Source organism: Euleptes europaea, chromosome 6 (genome assembly GCF_029931775.1).
Source record: "Euleptes europaea isolate rEulEur1 chromosome 6, rEulEur1.hap1, whole genome shotgun sequence".
In the NCBI taxonomy this organism is placed as follows: Eukaryota; Metazoa; Chordata; class Lepidosauria; order Squamata; family Sphaerodactylidae; genus Euleptes; species Euleptes europaea.
In genome coordinates this window covers 79,541,825-79,565,471 of record NC_079317.1, presented here as the reverse complement: position 1 = coordinate 79,565,471, position 23,647 = coordinate 79,541,825, and the positions used below count along the sequence as shown (strand labels likewise).

At 43.6% G+C, this 23,647-nt stretch overlaps 1 protein-coding gene across 1 annotated transcript in view; it reads right to left on the bottom strand.

Moving 5' to 3' along the window:
- KIAA1549L (KIAA1549 like) overlaps positions 1-19,823 on the bottom strand; it is a 154,471-nt gene extending 134,648 nt beyond the window's left edge. The window contains exon 1 of the mRNA XM_056851136.1: positions 19,616-19,823. Coding sequence (XP_056707114.1) covers positions 19,616-19,823 — 208 coding nt within the window. The remainder of the gene's footprint in view (positions 1-19,615) is intronic.
- Positions 19,824-23,647: the final 3,824 nt, after the last annotated feature.

The following is a 23,647-nucleotide window of genomic DNA, read 5'->3' as shown; positions in this document are numbered from 1 at the left end:
GTTCCGAAATGTTGTTGTCTCAGCCTGGCAACCCTGCTGATAACACTTAGCTATTGCCACTACAGTCACCTTTTGGTAAGAAACTTAAATTAGTTCCCTGCACCTTGAGCTGTTGTAAGACAAATGGAATGTTACACACAAGGGTACGTAAGTAGTGTTGCCAACTCTGGCTTGGGAAATTCCTGAAGATTTGGAGGCAGTACCAGGAGGAGAAAAAAAATTGTTTCTCCTAGACTCTGTGGTATACCATACAATATGCCTTCCAAAGTTGCCATTTGCTCCAGGGGAACTGATTATGTCTGTAGTCTGGACAGCAGCTGGAATTCTGGGAGAACTCCAGCCCTCACCTGGAGGGTGGCAACCCTACATGTAACCATGTCTTTTTCATTTTTAAAAAAACAGCTCTTGAATGGTTGCACTTGGGAGTATAGAAGTGGCAGAATCCTTAACCAAGAATCCTTAACCATTCCCCCGCCCACTATTTCTCACCAACAAATGGCCCTCAGGCTGCTTTTCTTCTTCATCATTCCGAAGAATGGTTTACTTGAAGGGGCTTAATCTCCCTTCCACACCGCTTCTCTACTAAAATCATACTCTCTCGGAATCTGCTAGGGTATCACTATATGCTTTTGTATGCAGCCATTTATCTAGTTCTGCCTTTCTTGGCACAAAATGTGGACTGCCTAGGTGCACAATTTCTTTTGTTTTAAAATCACAGGATATACCTTCATGACACATGAAGATGTACCATGAAGACATGCATTATGAAACTTACACATTTAGTACAGCTGCCATTGTTTGCCTGGTCCAATAATTTTCCTTCATTCCCACACGTAAACTGATCAAATGCCATCCAACAAAATTTGATTACAAATACAATCACAATGGCATCCGGGTATAAAACTGTTTATGATGCAATGATGACATGTACTGCATGAAAAGAGACTCTGCTTACTGTATCCCATGATATAGCAAACTAAACATGCCAGCAATCATGCACTCACAGTATAACCAGGCGCCTCGATCTCAGAGTACGTGCTGTTTCCAGCAAGCTTATGCACAAAAACATGCAGGAATTCACTGAGAAACACATTCAGGATTGCATTCTGCATTCAGCATGTGAGAGCTGCATGGCTAGGTCTAATTCCTCCCAAAACGTTCTCCCAAGGGCGTAGGTGGAGGAGAGGGAAAAGTCAGGCTGCAAATTGGGGAGTGAAGGAGTAAAAATGGGACGTCTCTTCTAAAATGCCACATGGTTAATCAGGGCAGTTCAGAAACATTTGAAGGGGCCTCCGTTGATTAATTGGTTTGATTGAATAGTTAAACTTCACAATTCTAACATCAGGGAAGGAAATCTGATGAAGTGCTACTTTTCACCATACATTTACTATGGATATTTTATTTCATACCTGTCATGTTTTCCTACCAAAAGAAAAGAAAAAAAACAAGAGAAGTGTGAACACTTTTAAAATACAGTATCAATGCTGAATCTAATGTGAAAAACAGTCCTTCAAAATGTGTGTCCTCACTTGCCAGTTGAAAATTATAGACAGGCCCGAGGAAGGGATAGGGCTGCCAGGCCACAGCCAGAAACCTCCGGGAGCATTTGGGGGCAGGGATTGGCATGCGGGGAATAACGTCGATGCTGGATATGATGTCACCCACCAGTGTGATGCTGGCACATGCCCCCAATCTGCCTGCATTTTCTCCCACCAGCTTTTCAGGTGCCAGGGGGCAACGTCAAGGTTTGCCGAGAGGTTTCCTACTATAACAGGAGACCTTGCAAGCCTAAGTAGGAATGCATTCTTATAAACATGGTAATAATCAATTAAGGTAAAGGTCCCCTGTGCAAGCACCGGGTCATTCCTGACCCATGGGGTGACGTCACATCCCGATGTTTTCTAGGCAGACTTTGTTTGCGGGGTGGTTTGCCAGTGTCTATACCCCCAGCAAGCTGGGTACTCATTTGACCGACCTCGGAAGGATGGAGGGCTGAGTCAACCTTGAGCTGGTTACCTGAAACCAATTTCCATTGGGATCGAACTCAGGTCATGAGCAGAGCTTTTGACTGCAGTACTGCAGCTTTACCACTCTGCACCACGGGGCTCCTAATAATCAATTAGTAGAAGAAAAAAAAGAAGTAGTAATACTAAAAAAGGATGTCTCCTATAAATACTTATATATTATATCCTTTAAAATTCAGTTAGCTTATCTAATTATGCCTATACCAGCAGTACATTTTCCAGCAATATTAGGATGTCATTTTATGCTTTCAACCGAACTAATGGCTTCAGGTCATATCTTGCCAAGATTGGCATGCACTTTCATATGCTACATAGCCAAAAGGCATATCAACCATATTAATAACGGGAGGAAAAATAATGAAACTGAACTACAGCTTCAGCTCAATTATGCAGGCATTAGCCTGTCAATCATTGGTCCCAAACTGTACCAAAAGAGTGAACAGCACTCATACTAATTATTTAATGATAGTGCATAGACAATTATAAAGGATAAATAACAAAATAGCAACTCTTCCGGTAAGTATGGTATGACTAAATTGCCTATAGGACAAAACAAGGATATCAATTAGATGCTGGGGTAAATAACTTGGTAAGCTACAGGTCTCAGTTCCCCTTCTGACCACTGGAATATATATACATATTTCTAGGTAGGATTGCCAACCTCCAGGTGGGGTCTGGAGTTTCTCTAGGCTATGTGTGGCTCACCAAACTTTGCCCACAAAATATCACCACAAAATCTAACCCCCCCCCCACACACACACACTAATTTTCTACAAATATTTCACACACACACACAAACGATGGGAAAATCCCATGATTTTTTTTCAGCCATGCACAGATCTGTTGCCTAGAAATGTGATGCTTAGAGCTAGGAATTTAAAATATTTTCCTTGTATTCAATAACTCACACATTTGAACTCATTACTCACTTAGCATGAATAACACCATAATATAAGTACTTAACATTCATACATAATACATCTTCTATGTGCTAGCTATGCTGTGGCAAGATAATTTTATTTTAAAGATAAAAGAACTAATATATTTATAATATAATGGCTCACACCTACATACCTAGGTCAGTAACTATGCAATCCTGAAAGGGGGGGCGGAACCACATATGAACTGGTGTGACCCCTACGCCGGCGTCTGTGCCACTTCTGCCATGCAAACTGGCATGGACACTGGCGCAGAGCAACTTACGCTGGCCCTCGGGCACCGCGTAGTAGCGCATGCCTCCTGTATCCACGCTGCCTTCCCGAAGGTATGTCCAGCATGAGTGCTCGCGTCGGCATCCCAGGGCATTCCCTGGGGAGGAGCTGTCTTTAGGCAGCTTCCTAGCCCCTTTCATGCTAGAAAGGAACCATTTCGCGGGCTTTGAGATATACCTGCAAAATAATGGCACATCCCCGTGGAACTCTATGGGGAGTTCCGTGGGGGTTTTCTCCAAAAATACTTTTTCCTTTTTTTATATATATATGGAGACGGTGTGGCTGTGCCGCTTCCACCTACTGCCTATCTGCCCCCCCCCCCTTCAGGAATGGGCTGCCTATGAAGTCTTAAATTAATACATTAAACTATTCCAAGTACAATTTTTTAAAAGTACACAGGAGAGTTTTCCAGTATTTTAATAAATATACCAGGATGAAGCCAGATTTTGACAGCATCTTTTTTTAACATGCAGGTGCAAATTAGCAATTCAGCTGACTAATATGAATTCAAAACCAGAACTGCAATCAGTGCAATTTACTATCCGCTGTTAACTGCAATGATTAAATTTATGGTTCAAAATGTAGAAAGCATACCGCTTAATTACTAATATAAATAGTTATGTAAATTATTTATCATTTTGGCTTCTATAATGTGATGTTCTATTAAATATTTAAGCAACATGCAGGGTGTTTCACTGCAGCAAGTTAGGTATGTGTGCCCACGGCTAAATGCCAGGAATAGCACTTCAGGCATAAATTAGTGCAGCAAAGTCCCTTTTGCGGCACACTGAGCCTGATAAATATTTTTAGTGAATGTAACTGGGCATTCCAGCTCCAAATATTCCACAAACATATTAGACTCCCCCTCAAAAAAATGTATAGTAGCTTTAAACAATTAAGTAGTTTTTAAACTAAAGGCTTTTTAAAAGGATCATCCCCCATGGGGGGAGGGTTCTACAAACTTGGGACAGCCTCTAGATTTGCCTCCCGTTTTCCACTCAAATGGCCCCTTGTGATGCATTTTACACCTGGAAGTGCCGCGTCACAACAGGCCTTTACCACTCTAACTGTGAGTTTGAGTGGAAACCGACCCTTTGCAATGCAGCACTTCCAGATGTGAACCAGAAGTGACCTGTCCCTGCCTGCACAGATTGCCCGCCGACCCTCAGCTGGTCAGCGGGTAGCCAGGTGGATTGGCGGGGGTTTGCCCGCCACCACCTGGCACTTGGCAACCCTAACTGTATGATGTATAACACATTGGGCACTATCCGACCATGGCACTTTCAAAGGAGAGTTAATTATATGCCATCATATATCAAAGGAGAGTCATCATATCTCCTATTGAAAGAAACCAATTAGACTTAAATTTAACTGGATCATGTCTATTATGTATCATATTGAGGAATTATATAATAAAATGGGAGGAGAACCTCACAGTTCTAGTATGATTGAATGGGGATCTTTGTTACTATGTACTATTTCACCACTGGGAACTGGGGCGGGGGGACACAGACATCTGGGTGGATGATTATTTTCCCCATTGTTTTAGCAGAATGAAACCACAATGGTAGCACCTTAAAGAGGGAGACTGGCACAGGGAGAGAGGGGCTCTTTAACTCTTTCCCCCTGTACCATTTTCCCACTGAAAACTGCCGACCCCAATCTATTTTTACCTGTGCTGAGATGGAAATAGGTTTTCCCAGGAGGAGTAAAAGCAGTTTGAGGATTATGATTTTCAGTGACTGTGAAGGAAAAGTTAAATAGCAACTCTCCCACTTAAGGCAATTTTCCTCTATAAATCATAGTCCCTATTGGCTGAATTATTAGGGGGAAAGTAATCAGGAAAAATAATCACAGAAATGTGAAAATTTTACATATGAAATGATAACACAAGCAACTCACAGTTGTTCATTGGTGTTACTTCTTGCTATGCATCTTCTTTAATTACACTCATGTTCACAGTCATATGCAGAGTTCTTACTACTTGCATAAACCTTAATTTAAATGTGACAGGATCAATGACATTCACCTTAATCATGGGATAATAAAAAGATGGAATGCCCACCTTAAAAATTTAACTGAGTAGCCATTTTTCTGCCTAGTTTTGCTATGCCTGTCTGAAGCTTGTATGCATAACAAAAGCAAATATGATCTGAAACAATAGGGGCACAAGAATTTCTGATCAGTTCTACTGTATATTCCAAAAAAGGGGGAACCATGATAGCCTGACATTTTTAATCTCAAGCAGCAATGCCACAGCATTTGTAGAAAAACATAACAGGCATATGAAAGACTGTCATTACAAATCCAGAAGAATTTATACCGAAGTCTGGATTTTCAATAACAGCCAAAGGGAATGAGTTCCAATGAACTGTGGTGACTAAGGACTGGAAACTCAGATATTAGGATAGTTCATAAACCTCCCTTCCAAATAGGGTTGCCAACCTCCACATGGTGGCTGGAGATCTCCTGCTATTACAACTGATCTCCAGGCGACAAAGGTCAATTTACCTGGAGAAAAGGCCACTTTGAAAGGTGGGCTCTATGACATTAAACCCCACTGAAGTCCCTCCCCTCCCCAAACCCCACCCTCCTCAGGCTCCACCCCCCCCAAAATCTCCAGGTATTTCCTAACCCAGGCAACCCTACTTCCAAATGTCCGATAATGAAATCAGACCATAGATGCCATACTGAATGCATATCTGCAAGGTTTAAGGATTTCACACGATTCAATATCAAAAACTGCTAAATATCAGACAAATGAGGAAGTAAATTCTTTGGACACACCCTCAAGAAAATTTTTTTCCAGATCTCTTTAAGTTCACCTTTCCTACCACCAGAAGCTACACCATGCCCATAGTTATTTACCCATTCTTTCACATAGCAGCCCTTGGGGAACTGTAGAAATAATTAATATAGTGGAGTTAACATAGTAAAAAGTTCCACAGATAATTTGCTAAGTACTACCTATTTTCCTGGTGCTGGTTCCCACAGTCCCTGCAGTACACTACAGATATCAGAGGACAGGCATTTCTTATGCTCTCCAAGACATAGCAGCAGATCGAGGCAAAGTCCCTAGGCCTCCTGAATAATCCTTCCTGTTTACAAAAATGTCTCCCTGCTGGTTTTTGGAGAGGAAGCCTTTATTTTCAATTGATGTTAGTTCCTCTCAACAAGCACTGAACTAGATAAAACACTAGATTAAAACTAATAAGAAACCTGGAGTTCAAGAAGCCTCCAAATGTTTATTTACTTAAGCTGCATATATTATATGCTTTCTTCAATTTAGTGTGTGTGTGCATATAAAGTACCATCAAGTTGCAGCCAACTTATGGTGACCCCAGCAAAGGGCTTTCAAGGCAAGTGAGAAGCAGAGGTGGTTTGCCATTGCCTTCCTCAGCAGAGTCTTCCGTGGTGGTCTCCCATCCAAGTACTGACCCTGCTTAGCTTCCAATATTTGATGAAAACAGGCTATACCATGCCACCTTCCCTCCCTTCAATATAGTAAGGAAACTGAAATAGAGTACCGTACTCACCAATATATATTGCGAAAAGGTCCCAATTATTATTTTAAATGTTGACTTAGGGGTCTTCCACATGGCAATGATTTTCTGTCTCACTGCCACGGCTGCCCATTACACGTAGCAGCAACGGGTCTTCCACATGGTGAGTATTCCTGCACTGAGCTGCTCTGAGCCCAACCTTCAGGCTGGGGAGAGCGGGGATAGAAATATAATAAATACTAAATAAACTGCTCTCCACACACCACTGGAAGACAGCTTTGTGGTTTTTTATCAGTTCTGATATATTGCTATAGCATTATGATGCTACATTAATAAGTCAATTACCAATCTGGCCTGGAGGAAAATTGTTTCATACCTCCAAAGTGGCAATCGGCATTTCCCTAGGCATGTAACAAAGGGCCACGAGAGCCAAGAACTGACACAACCCTTCCTGCCCTCCCTTCTCATGATCTTCCTAAATTCACACAATTAGCATTGCTGTCAGATGACCATCTATCCTCTGTTTTAAAATCTCCAAAGGAGAGCCCACTACCAGCTGAGGAAACCTGTTCCACTGAGGAACCACTCTGTCAGAAAGTTCTTCCTAATGTTTAACCGAAAACTCTTTTGATTGAACTTCAATCCATTGGTTCTGGTCACATGAACACATGAAGCTGCCTTATACTGAATCAGACCCTTGGTCCATCAAAGTCAGTATTGTCTACTCAGACTGGCAGCAGGTCTCCAGGGTCTCAGGCGGAGGGGTTTCCCATCACCTACTCGCCTAGTCTCTTTAACTGGAGATGCTGGGGATTGAACCTGTGTCAGCTAGGGCTTTCTGTCGACCCCGGATAAACAAGATGGTTCCTCACCAGAACAAAATGGAGTTTGTGTTCACTCCGTCCTTCCCCGTTTGCAGTCTGTCCCCCGCACGGCATCTGCACCACAATGGAGACCCGCCTGGGATAATCGCTAGTATGATACCAGGTCCCGCAGAACAATGCCTGGGAGCCCTGGAGATCGTCTAGCTATTTCACGCGTTAATTCCTTGTATGCGTTTTCAATGAGTAGTTACCGGCAGTTACCTTCTGTATTGTTTCCCTGTATCTGAACTATCAAGACAGCTCTGCCGCACCTCGTCCTTTTGTGTTATATCCTGAACATAATCAATCCTATTGTATGTACCCTATAAATGTACTGGTGTTCCCCCACGTCTGTATTCTAGCCTTATGTTTCTATGGACCTACTGAACTCGCTGGCTTTCTTAATAAAACTTTAAAACTCGCGACTATGTCTGGAGTGAAGTTCCCTATGAAAGAAACGCAACGAAGTGCTGCAGTCTGACAACCTGGGACCTCCAACGTTCTGGGGCAATAGAACTCTGCACCATCCTCTATATGACATCCCTTCAAATACTTGAAGATGGTTCACCTCTCAGTTGTCTTCTCTCCAGGCTAAACATATCCAGCTCCTTCAACCTTTCCTCATAGGACTTGGTCTCCAGACCCCTCACCATCTTTGTTGCCCTCCTCTGGACACATTCCTTGTCTACATCCTTCTTAAATTGCAGTGCCCAAAGCTGAACACAATACTCCAGGTGAGGTCTAACCAGAGCAGAGCAAAGCAATCTAATCACTTTGTGTGAACTGGACACTATACTTCTGTTGATACAGCCCAAAATTGCATTTGCTTTTTTAGCTATCGCATCACACTAGATCCTTTTCACACCCACTACTGCCAAGACAAGTCTCCCCCATCCTGTGATTATGCATTTGATTTTTCCTACCTAAATGCAGATGTTAGTCTGACATGACTTGTTCTTGAGAAACTTGTGCTGGCTCTTAGTAATCACAACCATCTTTTCTAAATGCTCAAGGACTGACTGTTAGATTATTTGTTCTAAAACCTTTCCTGGTATATATGTCAAGCTGATGGGTTGATAGTTACCCAGATCCTCCTTTTTCCCCGTCTTAAAGATGGGGACAACATTTGCCTGCCTCCAGTCTTCTGGCACCTCACTTGTTCTCCAAAAATTCTCAAAATAATGAACAGAGGCTCAGAAATTACTTTAGTACCCTTGGATGCAAATGATCTGGCCCTGAGGACTGTTTCATTTAAGGAAACTAGGTATTTATGTACTACCCCAATGTTGATCCTAGGCTACAACTCCCTTCCCTCATCATGTGTTCTGTTTTTGCCAGATTGAGCACTATTTCCCTCACAAGAGAAGACTGATGAAAAGTAGGAATTGAGTAATTCTGCCTTTTCATCACTTGTTACAATTTCACTTTCCTGTCCCCGCAATGGGCCTACCATGTCCTTGTTCTTTTTTTTACTCTGAACATAACAAAAGAACCTTCTTTTGTTGTGTTCAGCCTCTCTTGCTAGACTAAGCTCATACTGCAAAACAGACAGTTCTCAGAGTGGAGGAAAGTAAGCAGTACAGTTCCACAGAATTGGGAGAGATACTGTTCAGTTTGTTCACAAATTATATGAAATGGAGGGACAGGATTGAGATGGCAGAATTTGTAGATAACGCCAAATTATTCAGGATGGTGAAAACAAAAGCAGATTGTGAAGAACTCTAGAAATATCTTACCAAACCAGGTAAGTGGATGACAACAACATGGCAAATGAGGTTCAGAGTACGTGTGAACTGATGCACTTTGGAGATAAAAATCCTAACTAAAAGTATGCTGATGGGGATCTGAACTGACAGTGATCTCATAAGAGAACACTTCCCAAGAATGCAAGGAGAATAAAAATATGCAACTGTGACATTCTATGCTATGGATTAATAGGACACAGACTGGGGGGAAACCAGCCATATCATAATGCCCTTGCACAGAGCTAAGGGGTGGCTGGTTATGAAATTCTGGCCATTTCTGCACAAAACGCTCGTTCTGTATTTTATTGGTTGCCACTGCACTTCCAACTGAAGCACTTTCTCAAATCTGCTTCCTGGTGTGTTGCTTTCCTCTGCTTCGCCCCCCTTTTCTAAGATAGCAACTTGGCTTTCCCCTGCACATGATCCAGTGACGGGTCGCGTTTTAGTTTCATCAGCACCTTTGTCACCACAGAGGCAGCAGAGCAACCCCCCCCCTTTTTGCACATGCACAGTGAGATAACCTGAGCTGGTATTCCCAAGGCAACAGAAAGTTCCACCTTTTTGGAGACCTGAGAATGCATTTTTAAACAGTCCAGCACCCCCCCCTCAAAAAAAATCAAGCAAACCTGTATGGCCATACTGAGAACCCTATTTAAAGTGGAGGGGGAGAAAAGACCCAACTTCACAGTTCTCTCTCTCTCTATTTTACTTACACACAAACATCATATGGCACACCTTCCTTCCTGTCGCGCCTTCCAATCCACTAATCCCCAGCTGTGGGGAACCCCTTCCTCCCCCAGACCCTCCACCAAGGATCCTGTCTTACTCCATTTCCCCTTTCCAGCCACTCTGGGGGTCCCTAGTGCCCCAGAGAATTGGAAATTGTGTTTGTGTGTGAGTGACAGGACGAGACAGGCCTGGAGCTAACCCCTTCTCTCTCCTCCTGCTTGTTAACTCACTAATCCCTCTTTGTCTGATCAGCTTGGAGCTGTCCATTAGCAATCAGCACACTAAAGATAAAAAGTGAACTTTAATAGCTAAGTATACAATTCCACAAGAACACAGTTTATGGTCAGCATATCAACATGGTCTCAAGTTTTTGGTTAGCGGATTTTTTTTAATGACAGGCACTATCAAGGAAAATGGCAGCAGCTCAGGGTGGGGAAGGAGGTGGCTAGGAAGCAGGGCATGGAAATGGTTGGACATGGACAGGAACACGAAATGCAAACTGTACAGACACCACACACAAAATATTTCAAGTGAGTTCCTTCCAGAAACAGTGCAAAGGTGGCCTTAAAAAACGGGGAAAGTTGGGAGGAAATTGACAGAGCAACAACTGAGAAATGATACCATGTAAGGTTGAGGAGAAAACAATGCAGTTAAAGAAGCCAAGCTGGAGCAAAAAGTCTATCTCAAAAATGACAGTGTACTGCTAGAAAAAGGCAACCGAAATGATGAAGGGATTGCAGCACTTTTCCTATAAGGAAAGGCAATGGAGATTAGGCTTTTTAGGTGAGAGAAGAGGTTATTAAAGGGTTAGAAAATTATGTATGGAGTGCAGACAATGGATGGGCAGAAAATTCAGGACAGAAAAAAGAAAGTACTTCTTCACTGAATTAACCTGAAGAATTCACTGCCACTAGTTAAGATAGCTTTAAAAGGAGATTAGATAAATTCATGGTAGATGGGTCCATAGCTAAGAACTTTTCTGTTCAGAGGCAATTAACCTTTGAATACTGGACCTGAGAAGCAATGACGGAAGGATTTGACCAATATCCCGTTTTTGTAGGCCTTCTGGTGAAACTAGTTTGTCACTTTGTGCTAGACTAGAAGTACCACTGGCCTGAGCCAACAGGACTAGGGGAGGGGCAGTGGCTCAGTGGTAGAGCATCTGCTTGGCATGCAGAAGGTCCCAGGTTCAATCCCTGGCATCTCCAGTTAAAGGGACTAGGCAAGTAGGTGATGTGAAAGACCCCCACCTGAGACCCTGGAGAGCCGCTGCCGGTCAGAGTAAACAATACTGACTTTGATGGACCAAGGGTCTGATTCAGTAGAAGGCAGCTTCATGTGTTCATGTGTGCGACTATTCTTACATTTCCTTATTCTGTGGCACCAACATGGCAATAATTGTTTGTACTATAAATATATAGCCAGTGTGGTGTAATGATTAAGAGTGGTGGGTTGGAGCAGTGGACTCTAATTTGGAAAACCGGGTTTGATTCCCCACTCCTCCACATAGGTGGCGGATGCTAATCTGGTGAACCGGGTTGGTTTCCCCACTCCTACACATGAAGCCAGCTGGGTGACCTTAGGCTAGTCACAGTTCTCTCAGCCCCATCTACCTCTCAGGATGTCAGTTGTGGGGAGTGGAAGGGAAGGTGATTGTAAGCTGGTTTGATTCTTCCTTAAGTGGTAGAGAAAGTCAGCATATAAAAACCAACTCTTCTTCGAAATTAAAGTTTAATAGCATACTACAAATTAAGACACTAGATTTTTATTATACATAGTCAGGGAAGTATCAAACAAGGAACTCAGAAGCTGTGGAAGTAATTCTAATGCAATAAATTGATATTTTTTTCTAACATAGTAGTATTTACAATGTACGCAGTACACAGTATGTATTAAAATCAGCATTTCTCCCCCCGCCCAACATGCCAAGCTGATTTAGCAGATGCCTGTAGTGAAAAGCATCTCCAACATTACTCCTCTCATAGTACAGTCAAATAACCCCTGGCGAAATGTGAAGTGGTAGGTAAAGAAGAAATGCACTGAGAAGAAAGCACGTTTTTGCTTTTCAAGCTGCCAGGCAATTGAAAATAAAAAGATATGAAACACAATTAGTTGCTCCAAGATTATTTTTCCAAGAACTACCTGAAATGCCACTAGCTAGATCTTTCATAAGAAAATGTGGCCGTCTCAAATTCTAAAAACTGTTCTTTGGCTGTTGACCAAAGCATTATTGAGTAGAAAGTTAGAGACTTGGGTTAAAAGGTGAGGCAGAAGCAAATTTGGGTAAGAGAGAGTCCAGATAAGAGAGCCCAGACCTACATTCACAGAGCAAATTATAAATAAAGCCTGTCACCGATATCTAAGCATATCTGTGCATCAGAAAACACTAGACATTTTGGGAACAGGGAAAGACTATTCATGAGCTTGTGCTTTTCTGTTTACTTTAATCTTCATTATTTTTTGGCAGATCTTTAATCCCCTCCTCAAGAAACTAATCTCAAACTCATTTAAGCAAGGGGCACTAACGTTTCCATAAGTTTTATTACTCTATAAGACTTCTGGGCTGCAGAAAGTCTGTTTTACTAAGTGACCATACACATGAGCCCTCAAGAATGTCCAGATGAACTTAATGGCAAATTGGGCAGATTTTCCACAATTTATTTAAAATATGTTACCTCACCTTTCCACAATACTCAACACATCTTACAAAATGCAAACACTTACAGTTAAAAACCTAGTTAAAACACATAATTCAAGTCACAACTTCAACAAGTATATCAAATTACAACTGCAACTCCTGCAATAAATAATAACACCAGCTGCCAACCAAAGACATACAGAAGTTTCTTTTGCTAAAAGTGTGTCAGAATAATTCTGCTCTGTACCTTTTATGTGAAAGAGAGAGTATAGGAGCCTTCCATACTATATCTGACAGGCTGTTCCAAAGTGTGGTTGCAGCCACTGAAAACAAGTACACATGAGGGCACTCCCAAAAGAGGGAACCACCAAAACAGGGGACCACCTGATTACCTTTGCTGATGCACAGGATCATATGTGAAAAGGTGGTCCACTAGACATGTGGGCCCCGGCTATTAAATACTTTAAACATAACAACCAGCCCCCTGTCATTGTGCCCAGAAACAATTAGCTAACCAGTGAAGCAGCCAAAGCACATGTGTAATATGATCATTACACATGTGTAATATGATCATGCCCTGACCTGGATGGCCCAGGCTAGCCTGTTCTCATCAGATCTCAGAAGCTAAGCAGGGTCAGCCCTGGTTAGTATTTGGATGGGAGACCACCAAGGAATACCAGGGTTGCTGTGCAAAGGAAGGCACTGGCAAACCGCCTCTGTTAGTCTCTTGCCTTGAAAACCCCATAAGGGGTCGCCATAAGTCGGCTGCGACTTGACAGCACTTTACACACACACACACACACACACACACACACACAATATGATCATACTGATAAACCAATCTTACAATCTAAAATTTGAGAAACCACTTCTGGTGGCTTAGTTAAACAGTTGTATAATTGAGTATCAACTGCTTACTAGTGACAGTCCCTAGACTCCGGACAATCTCTGACAAAGGATGTACATAGATGTTAAAGAAGATCAGTGAAAGGAACAGTTCCTGAGGAACACCACCGGTCATGTTCCACTGATATGATTGCCTATGACTGAAAGCTACTCTTTGGGTTCTGTTACTCAGATAGGAACGGAACCATCTTAGTACCAAAGCAATGCCTTCAAGATGGTTTATTAAAATGCCAACAGGTTCAATAAAATTAACAAGGAAGAGTTTGCAGCGAGAGGTGATCTACCAGTTTGCAGCAAGAGGTGATCTACCAGAGCAACAGGTGCTGTTTCAGTACCAAGATCAGGCCTAAAGCTGGACTGAAATGGGTCAAGGACAGAAGTCTCATCCTAATATTCCTGGAGTTGCTTGGCTACCACTTTTTCTATTAATTTGTCTACGTATGGAAGGATGGTTGTTAACTGTCCACTAGCAATGAAGTTTTCTTCAATAACTGTCTTGTTATGCTTTAATATTCCCTCCAACAATGAGGTATTAACAATTCTTTCCATCCAAGAGTTAACTGATACAAGTCAAGCTTTAATTATCTGTGATGGGCATGGATCCAATTTACAAGTAGTAGAATCATAGAATTCTATGATTCTACTACTTGTAAATTGGATCCAATTTAGTAGGTTTGATACTCCCCATGAATCTGTCCCCATCAGTAAGAGAGATCTGTCTGAAACTATTCCTCAAAGAAGGATACGTTGCACCACAACTGGCTTATTTAAAACAATAGCAACTAGATCAGAGCGGATCAGAGAAATTTTATCAGCAAAGAATCTAGCAAATTTATCACAGCACCCTCCTAGTTCTTCCTCCATCCAGGGCTGAGGTCTCCATTCCATGAGGTTGTTTACTATTTGAAATCATTGTACTGGACAAGATTCCACTGATGCAATGGTGGCAGAGAGATGGAATTGTAAATGCATGTTTGTAAGGCCAAACATGCATCTGGAGATGCCTAGGAAGGACACATGGAGCCAGAGAAAAGGAGCAAAAAGGCCCTCCCCGGGTCCCTTTGTGTTGGTGAAAGTAAGGAAAGCTGAGAAGCTTCTTTCCCCACCCCTCATAGAGCTCCCTTGCAGTGCTGAGTGACCAAGCCCTTTTTAAGGTGAATTCCTCCTATATATATGTCTGTGTGCAAGTTTGGTTGCACATGCATAACCCAGTACATGTTGGGTGTATCATGTGGCTTGCCCCTAATTCTTCTCTCCATCTAGAAATTTTAACTAACCATTAAGACCCACTAGGTTGTAAGATCTGCAGTTTGCATATACGTGATTTCCTAGTCCACCAATCAATTATTTAGTTTTAGAGAAATGTACATGTTACTATTTTTGCTTTATCCAGTGGGAAAGGTGGGGCTCATTCTTATAAATTAGGTTTTACAGAAGTCAAGATATTCCCATGTGTCTATTGCAGTGTCAGAGAAATACAGTTAAAACAGTAATTGCCAAGCTACAGATTTGCTTGATGAGAATCAGTGCACACCAAAGCAAGAATTTTGCGGAAGTCTCCTGCACCAATTGAAGGACCACAGTTTTTGCATCTCATCAAAAATATATGTAATTGAAAATTCACCAAATTTCCTTTTGTAATTAGCTTTGACGCTTACTAACAGGACGTTTTTGCTAACAGTACATCCACTTACTTCCGTAAACCATCAGATTAAACAGAAATCAAAGAATGGGCAAGTCAAATTGATAATGGTACACTTAAAACTGGCTTTTCAGCAATTCACTGGTATGCAGCTTGAAACAATCTAGTTTCTTTTGTTCACTTAAAAATGAACAAAGGACCAGTATTTGGTAATGAGTTTCTTTCAAGGATACTTCACCAAGTTCTTCTTTTCTTCCAACTTTTGCATTACTAGTCTTAGTTTTCTGGTAACATTTGTAATTTTTCTCTAAACACTAAGAACACAGATATCTTATGCTTCCGTTAGTTCATTATATATATCTCAGTTGCTTATCTTGTAAACTTTATACTGGGTAAAAAACCCTTTCTAATCCAGTTTGCTGACCTCTGTTTTGTACTTTTAAAAACAACATATTCCATTATACCATGATCAGTCCTTTTCATTACCGTTAACAAGTGACCAAATCTTGACAGACCCTTTTAAAGCAAAGCTAAAAAGTGTTTCCCAAGTATAAAGATATTTTATGCTATCTAACCAGTAAAAAAATATAAAATATCTGCTGTGCTTTTCTACCCTTTTCATTCATCTTTTCACTTGGAAATTTACACAAAAGCATGCACTTTTAAAAGTCTGCAGTTGTATTATCTAGAATTAAACCAAACAGCAACATCACATTGTTACATTACATGTTCACTATGACTGAAAATACAAATAAAGGCAAGGTCAATGGTGCGGGCTTATTTTTATTTCCTGCCACTGGTGGCATCCTTTTGTTTCTTTTCACCATGACTTAAAGTCATAGAACGCGCACACAAGGTAGGAAAGCAACTGGATTTCCATGAGCAGGTCTGTCCATTTTCTTACTACCCAATCTGTTTCCATGTTGCAGTTTAAATACACAGCAATATGCCTATACTAATGATGGTGGACAGAATGGTTAAAATACAAGAAACTGGTCCAGAGATTACACTAGAGTATAAATTAGGGGTGGGGAACGTCAGGCCCGGGGGGCTTATAAGGCCCGCGAAATCATTTGGTCTGGCCCCTTCATGGGTCCTGGCAGATCTCTAGCTCAGAAGGATGCTGCCCTGCCTGAATCTCTTGGGCCCAGCTGGGGACAGCAGAGCTCAAAAGCTCTACATGGCAGACACTCAGAGCCGTCTCCGGTTGTGCCTCTTGGCTAAATGTTTGACCAAATATAGCAGGCTAATTTTTAAGTTGATAATTTTGTATGGCCCGCGAATGATGTTATAAATATCCAAATGGCCCTTGGCAGAAAAAAGGTTCCCTACCCCTGGTATAAATACTAGAAATTCATAGAGTTCTTCTGCTCAGTGCTTAATTTCAAGAGGAATATAAACATATACCAGTATAAAATATGACCCAGAAGACAATAATGAGGACAAATGCTCTATCAAAGCTCCATGGAATCCATTCTTATATCTGTGATATAAATTATTGTTACAGCCCATTGGCTCAAATAGGAATTGACAACTGTTACTGATTACTGTGTGTAATAAACAAACTAGTGTACACAGACTAGAATGTAATGGCTTGCCTTCACCCCAACTGCAAAAGGGAAAGTTATTAGCCAAAGTAATTTCCATAAGCATATTTTCTTACTGGACCAGGAAACACACAGTCTGAAGAGAGATCCACCACCTATTTCCAGATTGAAGGCAATACGCGTAACTCCAAATTCATGGGGTATTTTTTCAACAGATTGATTAACCCATACAATAAATGAACACAGTCACTTAATGCAAACCACAGAAAATTAAGTGGGAGTTAAAACCAATCAAAATTAGTGATTTTAATAGGACAAGGACAGAGGAAAGCATTTAAATCCCAATAATGCCAATGGAATTTGGAGTGGGTTGCTCTATATGACAATTCAGCATGGCACAAGCAGCAAATAAGAGAAAGCAAGGTGAACTATGCTAGAGAATAGTGGATATGATTGTAAAGTAAGGAATGAACCAAACACAGATTGGTCTAGCAAACAGAAGCCATGACAAATGTTAGCAAGAATGGAGAAAGAAGGGGGAGATCATCATCTTGATGAACAAGCAAAAAAAAATGTAGCCCTTTATGGAGTATTCAAAACCTAAGTAGAGTGTTTGAGCAAGGAATTTACGTCAGTCCATCCTCCCAATATAAAGCAAGGCCACACACTTTGAAACACCTGCTCACCCTATCTGATATCCCATCCATATTGTTAGCCACCTTTATCATCATAGAAACAAGGTTAAGAGAAAACAATCCCTTCCTGGCCCAAACTGGTGAGCCATTCATTCCAAAATACAATGGCCAGAATAAAAAAACAAAACGGTGAAACTAGTTCCAGGCACTTTAGACTGCTTTGTCCTGAATAGATGCCACAAAAGCAACATGACAAAATGCATTGGAAACTGAAAGGAATTTTTTAACAGCCACAATATGATATTACATGTTCACGGAAAATAAATAAATGGGCTGCTTCATGATCCCAATGAATGCACTCTAAATGAAGCAGTTCTGGAATTGATTCCATAAAACAATTAACCAAGACACCTTTTTGTGTTTGTTCTACAGGGAAAAGCCTCCTACGATCCCATCCTCCATGGAATTGTGCCAGTTTATTGTTTTTATATGGTACTTGATCGCATGCAGCAATTCTTGCTTTGAAGTCAAGTTGTCTACTGTTACCATTTTCAAAACAGAAAACAGCACATGAACGGTTTTCAATACATTTTTCAAGGGCCAACAGCTAAATAATTATTTCGGAGGTTTTTATGGTACTCATAGGAGGCTGATGCTTTTTCCATCCATCCCCCCTTTCTATTTAAAAAAAAAAAGGAAGAAGGTGGTTGTACTAAGGAAAGGCTCTTGGAAAATCATACTGTGCAAGGTAAAATCCAGAGGGGGCATATAATCAGGGCCAGTGCTACCATTAGGCGAACTAGGTGGTCGCCTAGGGAGCAGACCTCAGAAGGGCGCAGAGCTGGCCTGAGGGGCACAGTTTTTAAACAAATTAGTTTCTTGAAAAAAATGCAACTGACAATTTATATATTTTTTATTTTAAGATAAGTACCACAACAGTGCTATGGAACAGAATTAATTATAACATCTTATAAAACATTTTGCACTTTTATTTTTTTCTACAAGATTGGTTAGCAACGGGGCACGAGTAGTTAGCCTTACCTAGAGCGCAAAAATGACTGGCACCGGCCCTGCATATAAGCACTGGTCAACACAGGGGCATGCTTGCCCCTCTACCTCTTAAGTGGTGAAATGGGCCTCATTTGTTATATTTTACAATTCGCCTGTCAGAGAAAACAAGACTACAGGGCAGGGGAACAAGGAATCCCTCTCTGCTCAAATCTCGCCAAGCGGTCCAGCTCCCTTTAAAAAAAAAAATCCCCGGGACACTCAAATAACATTTGTGCATTGCAGTCAGGCGCAGCTATTGTGCAGGAAGCCGCAAGTTACGTTGAAATTCTTTGGGAAAAGCGACAGGATGGAGAGAGACACCCTGAGAAGATGGCACCTCTGCACTGTAGCCGGGGACCTCTCACCGGTCATTTATGCATGGGAGGTTTTGCCTTGGATTTGCACATCTAGATGCACATTTACCCCCATCCTAATTCTCAAAACTCGGCAGGGGGGCTTATCGTTTGAGAATTTGGATGGGGGAAACGTGCATCTAGAGAGGGGCCAACCCAAGGCAAAACCTCCCATGCATCAACGGCCACGTGTCAGAGGCCATTTACACGCAGGGGAGGTTTCGCCTTGGGTTGGCCCCTCTCTAGATGCACGTTTCCCCCATCCCGAATTCCCAAAACTCAACAGTAAGCCCCCCGCCCCCGCGCCCCCCACGCAGAGTTCTGCGGATTCGGGATGGGGGAAAATGCGCATCTAGAGAGCGGCGCAGCCAAGGCAAAACCCCCCGTGCGCCAATGGCCAGAGAAAAGGAAGCGAGCGGGGTCTGGCGGCGGCCACGCGTTCCCAGCCGCCCTCCGAGCGGGTACCGCCGCCCAGCTGCCTGCAAAGCCCGGCTGGAGAAAGACTTCCCCGAGCGCGCCTACGACCCCGGGCGCCGCGGGACACCGGCAGGACGGTGCTGCTGCTGCAGTGCTCTTGTTCGGGGGCTTCCCAGAGGCCCCCGGGGGAACCGACCGCTGGCCTTGCTCGGACCCAGCAGGGCTGTTCCGATGGGGCTGCGGCGGCGGCGGCTCGCGGCCCCGGCCCCCTCGCCCGGCCGTTGCGCAGCCATCCCTCCCCGAATATGCCGCACGGAGCCACCCACCCAACCACGCACGCACGGAGCCTTACCTTGCTGCGCCTGGACCCGCTGGCAAAGCACGAAGAGCACCCCCAGGAGCATGGCCGCTTTGCAGAGGGGCTCCGCGCCCCGCCGCTCAGGGCAGCGCCGGCGCGCGCCTGCCGCAAGCCATCCCCGCAGGCGCGCGGCGGGCTCACACCTCCGGGCGCGCAGGGCCGCCGCCGCCGCCGCCGCCTCCTGCTGCCCGCAGAGCGCCATGGGTGGGGCGGCTGGCCTCGCGCATCCCTCTCCGGCGCCGGCGCCGGCCCGCGGCTGCAGAAGGCGAGCTCCCGCCCGCGCCGCTGCCGCTCTTCAGCGGCAGGCGCGCCAAGGCCGTGGGGAGGCGCGGCGCGGTGCCACCCGGCCGCCGGCCCTGCTCGGGAGACGCCTCCGCCGGGCAGGCGCCGAGGGGCTCCTCCGCCCCCTCCCCTCGCTCTGGGCTGCAGCGGCGCGAGAGCGCTTCCCCGACAAAGGCAGCCCCCCGCCCCCTTTCCCCGCTCTCCCAGATGCCGCCGCAGCCGCGCTCCTGAGGCGAGGGGGACCTCTGCTGGCCTCGCCCAGGACAGGCGGGGGGGGTCCCCTGGGCCGGCCGGAGAGGCTTCCCGCGCATCCCACGGGAGTGGGGATGGCCCATGGGCTCCCATGGGCTCCCTTCCCGTCGGCCTCGTCGCCCAGGCTGGCCTGACCGGGTCAAAGCGAAGCAGCCGTGGCGCCTTGGTCGAAGGCCACCAAGGAAGGCAATGGCACACCATCTCTGCTCATCCTTTGCCTGGAAACCCTGCGACCTCCTGGGGCGGAACTTCATGGTGTCCCCACGAGTTGGTCCCTGACTCTTCAGCACACTGTACCTTTGTGTGTGTGTGAAGTGCCGTCAAGTCGCTTCCGACTCACGGCGACCCTATGAATGAAAGTCCTCCAAAATGTCCTGTCTTTGACAGCCCTGCTCAGATCCTGCCAATTGAAGGCCGTGGCTTCCTTTATTGAGTCCGTGAGGTGGAAGCAAGTGGATTAGGAGTTCCTCCAGGACATAACCACCAGCAGTCTTGCTTTAGAAGAAACAGTGTCTTTTATTTACAGTGCACAGATAAAACATACCATCACGTACACTTCTCCACTACTACTTCCAGGCTATAACTGGTATCATTGGTGTTACAGAAGCACAGTTACATAGCCTTATATACACCCACTGCACCTGATCTGCATTAGGCCACCTGTGGACCTTCCCAAGCATTACATCAGCAAACTGCCCAGATCCAGATTACTGCAGTTCCCTTTGGTACCAGCAAGGCTATTGCTTCTGCTGGCATCATCTTTGGCCTCTCAGATCTCCAAGATCTGACAGCTCTCACACAGCTGTTACTTGTCAGATTATTACAATCAACTTGATACTCTGACAGTCCATCCATCTCTGGTTGGGTCTTCCTCTTTTCCTGTACCTTTACCTTGATCCTAAAGGTATTCTTTCACCGTTATGTGGGATGCACTAAAAGGCATGACAAGAATGCCCACTGGGAACAAAGGGATGTGCCTGAAAGCCCATTGGAAATAATGGGAGTCGGGAATGCCAATTGACTTCCATGGGCTCCATTAACATCGGGCCTCGTAGCCCAGACTAGCCTGATCGGGTCAAAGCCTTGCAGCCTCCGTGCCTGGATGAAAGACCACCAAGGAAGGCTGGGGCTGTTGTGCGGAGGAAGGCAATGGCAAACCATCTCTGCTCATCTTTTGCCTTAAAACCCTTCAACCTCCTGAGGCCAAACTTCATGGTGTCGCCATGAGTGGGTGGTAGGGTTGCCAACCTCCAGGTAATGTGGGGAAAAAAAACAAGTTAGCCTGCTGCCACAGTAGGTAAAAACCAAATAACAGCAGTAACAACCAATACCACATATATGCAAAAGGTGGGCGTTGTTCAGGTGGAAATGTACATAAAGCACACACAATATACGTGACAAATACAAAAACAAAAACAAAATGAGAGATATTGTCGAAGGCTTTCACAGTCAGAGTTCATTGGTTCTTGTAGGTTATCCGGGCTGTGTAACCGTGGTCTTAGTATTTTCTTTCCTGACGTTTCGCCAGCAGCTGTGGCAGGCATCTTCAGAGGAGTAACACTGAAGGACAGTGTCTCTCAGTGTCAAGTGTTAATTTCTTCCTTGAGAAACTGGTTCACAGATCCATCTTGCACGGTCCATTAATGTTTTGATTATTCCTTTTCTGTCGGGGGGGGGTGGTTGGAGTTTTTGTGTAAGTAGTGTTATAGCAATACTCAGGAGCGGAATTTCAAGCACAAAGACCCGAAGCCAATATATTCTGCAAGAACAGGTTTTTATTCAATCAACTGTTTGAGTCTCCAAACTCTGCTCTCAGGAGCATTCAAAATGGAGTTTGAAGCACCTTGCAAAAGTGTGTTTTCTAAAATATGTCACCTATACATTATACTAATCATTGGTTTACAACTTTTCTACTTAGCTCATTGGTTGATTAATATGTAGTTTATTGCTAATTGGCTTACCCATACAGACATTTCATTGGTAAATCATAAAGCAGAAATAACATGATTGGTTAAATAAACTGTGTTTAGAGTCTATTGTTTAACACCTGGCATCTTTATCTAACTATCCTCCCTAAAGGTTCCCTGACGCCTCGCCTGCTCTCAGTAACTTTTCTCTTGTTTTTCAACTTTGAGCTGGCTGAATAATAACTCTTGCTTGCTTGCCTCCTTTGTCTGTTCCTGAACTAAATATATCTCCCTGGCCCCTTCACCTTTGGAGTTATTGTTAGGGGCCTGCTAATTTTCAAAAAGCCTGCTACCTCAGTAGCGATCTGTGTGAGTTGGTTTCCGGTAGACCTTGTGACCTAACTGAAAGTTTGTTTTACAGATGACAAGGGTATCAAGAAATGGAAGAAATTAATCATCTAAATCACACACTGCTAGCAAACGGCTATTCCAGAAATGAAATCAGAAGGGCCATTAAACCAAACAAAAATCAGAAAACTCAGGAAAAACAGTCTCCCATAGGAAAGGTATTCTTGCCATTTATTAAAGGAGTCACTGATAGGATGGAAAAACTTTTGAAAAAACATAACCTACAAACAGTGTTTAAACCCACCAAGAAAATACAACAGATGCTACGATCAGCAAAAGACAAAAGAGACCCCCTCACCTCTGCAGGAGTATATCGTATACCTTGCAGTTGTGGACATGTTTACATCGGGACCACACAACGGAGCATACAAACAAGGATAAAAGAACAAGATACTGCAGACTTGGCCAACCTGAGAAATCAGCAGTGGCTGAACATGGACTGACCCAAACAAGACACAGGGTCTTATTCCAAGACACTGAAATACTGGACAATTCTACCAACTATTTTGTCAGATTGCACAGAGAAGCCATTGAAATTCATAAACATCAGCACAACTTTAACAGAAAAGAAGAGAGTTTAAGAATGAAAAAGGCTTGGCTTCCTGTCCTGAAAACCTCCAGACTAACAAAGATTACAGTCCACAATAGCCATGCGGATTAGCCTTGGATTCCACATGTTAACAGATCACTTCAGGATACAATGGTTCCACATTAACATACCACACCCTCATTAGCACATTATCTTGATACTTACCGGACAATGATTAGCACATTACCTTTAATACTTTGCAGGACAATGACTCAGCTCAAACCCAACCCCCTTCTGACTATATATTACTCTTCCTACACACTTGACACTGAGAGACACTGTCCTTCAGTATTACTCCTCTGAAGATGTCTGCCACAGTTCCTGGCGAAACGTCAGGAAAGAAAATACCAAGACCACGGTTACACAGCTCAGATAACCTACAAGAACCAAAAATGAGAGATATTCTTTCATACCAACAAGTGAACTAGCTACATAGCAGCCCATGTTGTGTCCTGAGGAAGATTTTTCAAATCAAAATGGGAAGAATACCGGATCCCTGTATTGTTATTAGGCCTTTGATACAAGGCGAGCTCAAGGGAACTTAAGTGTCCAAACACAAAAGCCACACAGCACGTGGTGACAAGGCTT